This window comes from Geospiza fortis, unplaced genomic scaffold (assembly GCF_000277835.1).
Source record: "Geospiza fortis unplaced genomic scaffold, GeoFor_1.0 scaffold72, whole genome shotgun sequence".
NCBI classification, from domain to species: domain Eukaryota; kingdom Metazoa; phylum Chordata; class Aves; order Passeriformes; family Thraupidae; genus Geospiza; species Geospiza fortis.
This window is the reverse complement of record NW_005054338.1, coordinates 2,996,327-3,004,420: the sequence shown is the minus strand read 5'-3', so window position 1 is coordinate 3,004,420 and position 8,094 is coordinate 2,996,327. Positions and strand designations below refer to the sequence as shown.

Here is an 8,094-nt window from a genome sequence, read left to right as displayed (position 1 = left end):
GAGATCCTGGAGGTTTTCGGTGGCAAGTTCAATAAGAGACCTGCCTTCTTCTCTTGAGGGCTTGTCTGAGACACACACAGCTCCCTTCTTTCCAGTGCTAAGTGTCTGGTCTGCATAAACCTTTCTCCCACCTCCCATGCCACCAAAGCCTCTCAGACACCCCCTACACGTGTCCTCCCTGTCCCAGCCACGGGCTTGCAAGTGGCCACACAGTTACATGCCACAGCTGCAGGACAGAGGATCCTGAAGACAAACTCCTAAGGGCATGGTCTGAGTGCCCATGGACTGAGTCCTGCTCTGCAGAGAGCTGCAAGTGCCTTGCCTTGGGCAGCTCAGCATTAGGAGACAAGACCCCACCACACAGAGACACAGCCAGCCCTGACTGACCTCAGGCAGAGATGCAGATGGCTCTTCACCCATCAATGCCCCTGTCCTCCACCACTCCCAAGCTTGGCACGGTGTAGAAACTTCACCACAATGGAGCTACCAGCCAAAAAACAACACAGAACCCCTTGGAGCCATCACAGATAATGCAGGACGCAGGAGAACAGCGCACCAACCCACCCAGGCAGGATAAGACCAGTGAGAAACAGCAGAGAGCAAAAGAGTGACCAGGCTGACAGGGCAGCCACTGAATAGCACCTAGCCAGCATGAAGCCTCTCTGCCCTCTGGGACCTAAGCCTGGCTGGAAGAAGGTCCTGGTGACCCTCCCTGCAGGGATTACCACCAGCTCCACAGCAGCCCCTGCCTGCTGCAAAGGCAGCTGTGTTTGAGTGCTCCTTGTTTCTCAAGTCTGCACTGACATTGCTTCTTCCCAGTCTGTGGTACCGTGGGGACTGTGGTCTCCTCCCATCCAATCCCCTTTCATTTTTTTGCTTTAAGTTGTTTAGGATTGATGCTGTACAGCTGCTTCCCCCAAAATAAAGACTAAAAGACCTGCCACCTCCTCAAGTGCTTTGAAACCTTTCCTCCCGCTCTATCACTACCTGTTTAAGAAAAACCTCAAAGCTTGATTTCTTCCCTCAAATCACTTACTCTGAAAAAGATCTCAACGTTTTTGGGAGCACAGATGAAAAAACACTGAGATAAAAGTCTGAAACTTCTGAAGAGGTTAGACCTGGGCCTCTTCACTGTTATCTAAGTGAGGGTACAGGCACACAAACAATTCATCGCAGAGATACAGCGGAGTACAAATTTGCAGTGACTCACGCTCTTTGAAGGAACTGCCATGTGCTCAGTTCTACCCTGCAGCAAAACACAAGTTTACCCATCAACAGAAGCACAAACCAGCACCTCAATTTGCATAGCACTCCTGCAGCTTCACCAACTAAATTACTGCACAGAAACCTCCTCTACTACCCATATTTCAAGAGTTAAAGGATAATTCCAATGGTAACCTGGAAAATACTGCTGTCTTGTTAGCGGTGATGCTGTGCTTCCGGGATACTGCTTTCCTTCACCTGCAAATTCTTTGCTGTCTCTTAACTTCTTAAAAAGTACATACAGCAAGCAACAAGCAGGACCGCAACACAACTGTGTTGATTGTCCCCAGATCCATGATTTAATCACCCTTATTTAAATTTTGTAACTCCCCTCTTCAGTACACTCAAGTGTCTTCCCAATTCAACCACAAAGTCAAAATTCCCACCAGTTGCTTAGAAGCCTGATAGGGCAAGTCTCTAAAAGCAGCCAAGTTTACAGCCACTGGTGCCTAGCTCCAGTCTAACATGTACGATATTTCTTTAGTCAACATAGAGAACGATGTACTTAATTTAAACAAAGACGGACTGCTTTCCAGATTTGTCTTTTTCTGTCTTCTGATGGCAGATATTGCCTGGATATCTACCTCAGGCAGCGAGTCTGGTGTTAAACAGGTGGCAGACAACTCATGAGATCTTCCAAAATATTTTCCTGCCACCCTGAGTAAAAGAGCATGAACTAGCCCCAGCAATTTTGTGTCAGTCTCAGGGAGCTAAAATCTGAAGGCAAACAACAGAGTTGCAGACTTTGTACATGGGCTAATCCTTTCTCATAAATCAGTCACAAGGCTATGGCTCCACAACATCCTGAAGAGCAGCACCCTTTGTTTTTTTTTTACCCCACCTCCCTCAGCACCTGAGATGTCCTAAATTCTTCTCCTAACACATCTCATAGCCCAGGCATAACTCCATCACCCCAAAGATGCAGCTCAGAGGGGGATGAGAAGAGGAGCAGGAGGATACAGAAAGGCTTGTTTTTGAAGCAATTGAAGACTGGTGAAGAAGATTAAGCCTCGATACACATGCTGCATGGCAGAAGGCCTTTGAACCACATGACTGGCCTCATTCCTAGCTTCAGTGAGATTAGCACTTGTGCTGCATGCCTAAAATTCAGATAAGAGTCCCACAGAGTGCCTGGGGAGCACTTCTTACTCCAGGCCATCACAGATATCAGGTCCTCAAAGCAATATTAGACTGTGGCCAAAGTCTCAGTGAGGGAAAAGGAATCTGGAACAGTGACATTAATAATGGCAGAGGGACAACTAACCATGCTTGCTGTCCATGAGGTGGAGAGAAGTGTACTTTCAAGCCAAACTGGCATGTCTCTGAAGCTGACAAGATTATTTTTTAGCAGGCTCAGAGCCCTGGAGATACAGCCTTCAAACAATGCTCAGGTGGCAGGAGCAGAACACATCCCAGCTGCTCTGCTGCACGCTGAAATGCCCCAGTGCAGACAGCAGCCCCACATGCTGCTGCACCAGTGTCCCATGCAGCTCCCACATCACAGGGCTGTATCATAAAGGTGGAAAAGAGGAGAAACTCCTCCTCCAGCTCTTTCCTCAAACCATGGGGCACAACAATTCCAAGGTCCCAGAGCAGCAAGCCCAAAATCAACACTGCTTCAAAGCCATCCACTTCACACATAAGTGGAGAGAATAGAGATGCTAACAAACCTGTCTCCCTTCAGGCTTTGCTGCTGCCAGAAAAGAGCCACTCAATCTAATGAGTCAATTAAAAATTCATAACTGGATGAACAAAAAAAAAAAGTTTGGTTCTTTTTCTGAGAAAATGAGAACAGTAACTCTTTTCTGTACCTCTTCTTGTACTGTCTGCAGAAACAAAAGCAGCCTGAAAACCCCAAACCTATAGTTGAGACAGGAAAACAGAAAGGACCTGTGATATGACCAGGTCTGCAGAGAGGAGCTCATTTCCCCGAAGGACTTCAGGGACCAACAGAGTTGAAGCCAGCACCACTTCCCATGAATGAGAGGCAGAAGGAAGGCTCTCTGTAAGGGCATTCTGTCTACAGGTCATTGCTGGGAGCACTCTGAAAATTCAGTTTCTGTCAAGAGTTTGGCAAACCCACAGAAGGGAACGTACACAGATGCTCATGTTCAAAATGCAAGTGGACCCTAAGCCATTTCCAAAGTGAATTTTCAGAAATGAATTAAGCTAAACCAAATTAGGGCCCAAAATCCTGAGCGCAAGCATCCATGAAGGGGCATAATGTGATTTAACTAATCCACTAGAAGTTACTTTAGATCAATTTTCTTGAGTATCTCTGACACATGTAAGCTCCAAAGCCAATGTTCTCCAAGCACTGTTCATGGTTGTCTACAGACTCCCAGATCTCACTGGTTCGTAGCTGTGAAAAGGGAAGGACAGAGCAAAAACAGATCAACCCACCTTTGGCTCCCCAGACTCTTGGGAGAGCAGTGGAGGAGCTTCCCACTGCCCAGCCACTGGATATGCTGACTGTGCCCAACTCCAGCTCTTTGGCAGAGCCACCAGAATCCACCCAACCCCACCCTGCCCCCAGGCACGTTTTTCCAGTGGGTGTTGGTTTCAATGGGTTTCACTCCCCAAGGTGACTTAACAAAAGCAGCACTGACTCAGTCTTGTTTAAACTGCAGTGGGAACTGCAAATCTGGAGACCGAAAGCAAATTACAGACCTACAGATGAAAAATAGAATACTCAGGCATCTACCCCCCCAACCACTCACGGACATCAGATGGCAAAAAAGGCACCTAAATAAGCACCTACACCCATGCTGTGGAGCTTCACCTGGGAGAGTGGCTGGGCTGGCACCTCTGAAGGAAAAAAGACAAGGCCATGAAAGCTTGAGGCAAGAAGCTCAACCCAAAGGAAGGCTATTGTGATTGAAATCATATCCTGGCTCCTTTCACCCTGGATTTCTTGTGTCAACACAGCCTGAACCAGCAACACCACCATGGGCTGGATAATGTCAAAGTGGTTTCCAAGCTGCAGCCTCACAGACACCTCCTAAGAAAAGCAAACCTGCTTGCTCTCTGTGGGCTTGAATTTGCTAGAGGGGTGTCTGTGTTGTACAGGAGCTCTTTTAGGGGTCTTTCAGCCAAAGAGTTGGATGGCAGCTATTTGACTGCTGTTAGCTGAGTTACACACTTCAAATACTGCTTTGAGATACAGAAAGCAAGCTGGAGCTTGAAAAGGTCAAATCATCTAGTCAAAGAGGTGCCATGGAAATACTCCAGATTTTAAAAGTACCTGTTTTCGATTTTTCTAACGCAAACGAAGAAAAAAAAGAAAAAAAATTCCCAAACTAGCTTCTCCACACTCATCCACAGACAGCTCAGTCTGCTCAGTGGTTTCAGGACGTACTCAGCATTGCTGTAAGAGCCTGAAGATGACCATCTCTCCTGTTCCCTTTTATGTGCTGCTCATTACTACTCCTCTCTTCCCTGCTCAGTTATTTCACCACCTTTGGCAGGCAGCTCTCTGGTCTGTGACTTGTGCCATCTGACACAGACTCCCTGGTCCTTTCCCTCTCTGTAAATCAGTCCCAGTTTTGCTTTCAGCCATGGCTTCAAACATTCCTCTGCCCAGCCGTGCTGCCTGGTGTCTCATTTTTATAAAAGCTTTATTAATGAAGAAAGCTCACTATTTCCTGTGCCTCTACACCATGATTCCTGCAATTCCCACCACTGTGCCACCTGCTCTCCACTCCAGTTCTCCCTCACAGGATTTTTATCTGACAGCCTATGCAGACCACACTGCACATGTTGGGTGGAAGGGTCTCACACCCCATTGTAGTGTTACACTTTAGTTAAATGGTATGCTCTGTCTCACCCCTTGAAAATGTACAGTTTATTCCAAGCCTGTGATCCTCCCCTGAAGTATCATGGATCTGTAATCCCAATGGGCCAAGTCTTATTCCGCATCCACTTTGAATCTCCCTGTTAAGCTGTGTGAGGGAGACCAGATCCTTCTTGGCCCTTTTCTCCCTAGGCTCTTCCCCTGTTCCCCCTTTCTCCCTCCCATGCTGCTCCCAGGGGTGGGACCCCAATAAATCCTCATCTAATTAGCACCCTCAGAGGCTGTGTGGAGTCTCCTTGCCTGACTGCCCAAGTCTTATTCCGCGCCCACTTTGAATCTCCCTGTTAAACTGTGGGAGGGAGACCAGATTCTATTCTTCTTGGCCCTTTTTCTCCCTAGGCTCTTCCTCTCTTCCCCTTCCTCCCCCTTCCCCCCCAGAAAGTATCATGTATCTGTAATCCCAATGGGCCAAGTCTTATTCCGCACCCACTTTGAATCTCCTTGTTAAACTGTGAGGGAGACCAGGTTCTCTTGGCCCTTTTCTCCCTAGGCTCTCCCTCTCTCCCCCTTCCTTCCCTTATCCCTCAGAAACCATGCTGCTCTCAGAGTTGGGACCCCCAATAAATCCTCATCTAATTAGTACCCTCTGAAGCCATGTGGAGTCTCCTTGCCTGCCTGCCCAAGCGTTATTCCACACCCACTTTGAGTCTCCCTGTTAAGCTGTGAGGGAGACCAGATTCTTCACGGCCCTTTTCTCCCTAGGCTCTCCCTCTCTCCCCCTTCCCCCCCTTCTCCCTCAGAAAGTATCATGTATCTGTAATCCCAATGGGCCAAGTCTTATTCCGTGCCCACTTTGAATACCCCTGTTAAACTTTGAGGGAGACCAGGTTCTCTTGGCCTTCTTCTTCCTAGGCTCTCCCTCTCTTCCCCTCCTTCCCCCTTCTCCCTCAGAAACCATGCTGCTCCCGGGGGTGGCACCCCCAATAAATCCTCATCTAATGAGCACCCTCAGAAGCTGTGTGGAGTCTCCTTGCCTGCCTGCTGCTACCAGCGAAGGAACAGCTTAGGGGACCCCCTGGGGACCCCTCAAACGAACTCCACCACCCCACGGGCCCAGCCAGGCCGCGAGCAGCACAGCTTACCCACGAGGTTCATCTTGGCGCTGTAGCTGCCGAAGTACCTCTCGTCGGTGTTGGGCGTGTGGCACTCGTACTGGGCGGGGTGGTGTGCAGCACCCCGGCGCCCCCCTGCAGCCGCTCCACGAAGATGCCGCGGCCGCGCACGCGCTGCGTGTAGATGGCGTAGGGGAACGAGGGGTCCACGGTGCTGACGATCTGCACCTCCCGCTCGGGGGCCGAGGGCAGGTAGATGGACCACTGGAAGTTCTGCTCCGCCGGGCCCTGGTAGCCGCTCACCTTGCACCACAGGGTGATGTGGGAGCCTTCCGTGCGGTAGAGGGGTCCCTCCTGCACCGTCACTTGCCGCTGGGCCAGTGCCATGCCTGTGGGAGGAGAGGAGCCCAGCATTACTGACCAGCAGGCAATCCCCACACTGACATCCAGATACGTCCCTGCCCTTCCATGGCCATGCTGGACAAAGCAAGCCCTCACACCCCGTTTTACATCCGGCACATCAGCCTCTGGCACAGCACCCCCTGGGTCATACTGCAGAATTCTTGCTGACTCAATGGAAGTGTTTGAAAAAACACCCCACGAAAGAAGCAGCTCTGAGGTAACATGAACCCCTTGTTTGGAAGCAGTGAGAACCCGGGTGTGAAAGGGCAATGCACCACGCAGTAACAAATCAGAAACTCAAGGTGACAGGTCTTTGTTTTCAGTACTTTTACTTTCCAACTCTCATCACCCCATGGAGAGAGGTCAGGGGGCTACACTCCCTCTCCTCTGGCTGCTGGGCCACCCAACTCCAATGCCCCAAGCATTCGTCGCCCATCAGCAAACCTGCCAGAGGCTTCAGCTGGTACAAACCCCCTTCTCCTTCCCCAAACCCAGCACACCTTCTCCATTCTCTCTTACTCTTGTAAAGGCCCACAGAGAAATATCAGGTTTCCGGCACTGCCTTCCCAAGCCAATTTGAAAGGTGTGCATTTAGCACATAACAAACCCAATTAAAGTTAATGGAAGGAGTGGGCACTTTCCAGTAAAGCTCAGCGCCCCTGGCTCTGGAGTCAGGGCCCAGTGCCCTGCGCTGTACACACGCAAAGGCACCAAACAAAGCCGGCCCCGCAGCACGGCGACTGCGATCCGCCGGATTTTTACACAGATTATGGATGGCTGGCCCTTGGGCTCATGGCACATTACCAGCACAGCCCTCCAGGGGCCAGATAAATTACAGCAATCTATCTTGTTTGTTGCTACATCAAAGGCTCGAGGTCTGGAGACCACGGTGGGTGTTCATCGGTTATTGAGTTACCAGCAGCATGCACACATGGCAAGGCCAATCACCCTGGCTTCTGTGACTGCTTGCTTGCCATCATAAAACAGCAATAAGCCGATTTAAAGCAAGTCCTGCATAATCACGTTTGCAAATTTCATCCTCTCTGTGCGTCTGTATGTTGGGGGTTCCCCCCCCTTTCTCTAATTTTCAATAACAATGCTCAAGTCCGGGAAAGAATTTAAGCTTTCAAAAAGTGGCATCCTGCAGGTGAAGAGGTAGCCTTGAATCTGGGGCTTATTGATTCAATCCCGCCCTCTGAACATCGATGTCCAGAAATTAAGTTTTTCACCACAGCCAGCCTGGACTGGAGCCAGGAGAGATGGTTCTTAGCAGCTTAAAACAAATTGTGAAAAATGGGTTCAGCACATCCATCAGGGCATGCAGCTGAACAGATGGAGTGCAATTCAAACTATTAACTTGGGCTCAGCTTGCTGCTGCTCCAAATTATGTTTCTTTTTACTCTTTATGAAATAATGTGATTTAAAGGGAGGACGGGGAAAGCTAGCACATTTGAAACAAACAAGGAGAGGAACAACAGAGGCAAGCACTCCCCCACTGTGTGCTGTACCAATCTCTTCATCCTG

At 49.5% G+C, this 8,094-nt stretch overlaps 1 protein-coding gene across 1 annotated transcript in view; it reads right to left on the bottom strand.

The window, feature by feature from the left end:
• IGSF3 (immunoglobulin superfamily member 3) overlaps positions 1–6,563 on the bottom strand; it is a 67,434-nt gene extending 60,871 nt beyond the window's left edge. The window contains 2 exon segments of the mRNA XM_031058124.1: positions 6,199–6,282; positions 6,285–6,563. Coding sequence (XP_030913984.1) covers positions 6,199–6,282; positions 6,285–6,555 — 355 coding nt within the window. The 5' untranslated portion in view covers positions 6,556–6,563.
• Positions 6,564–8,094: the final 1,531 nt, after the last annotated feature.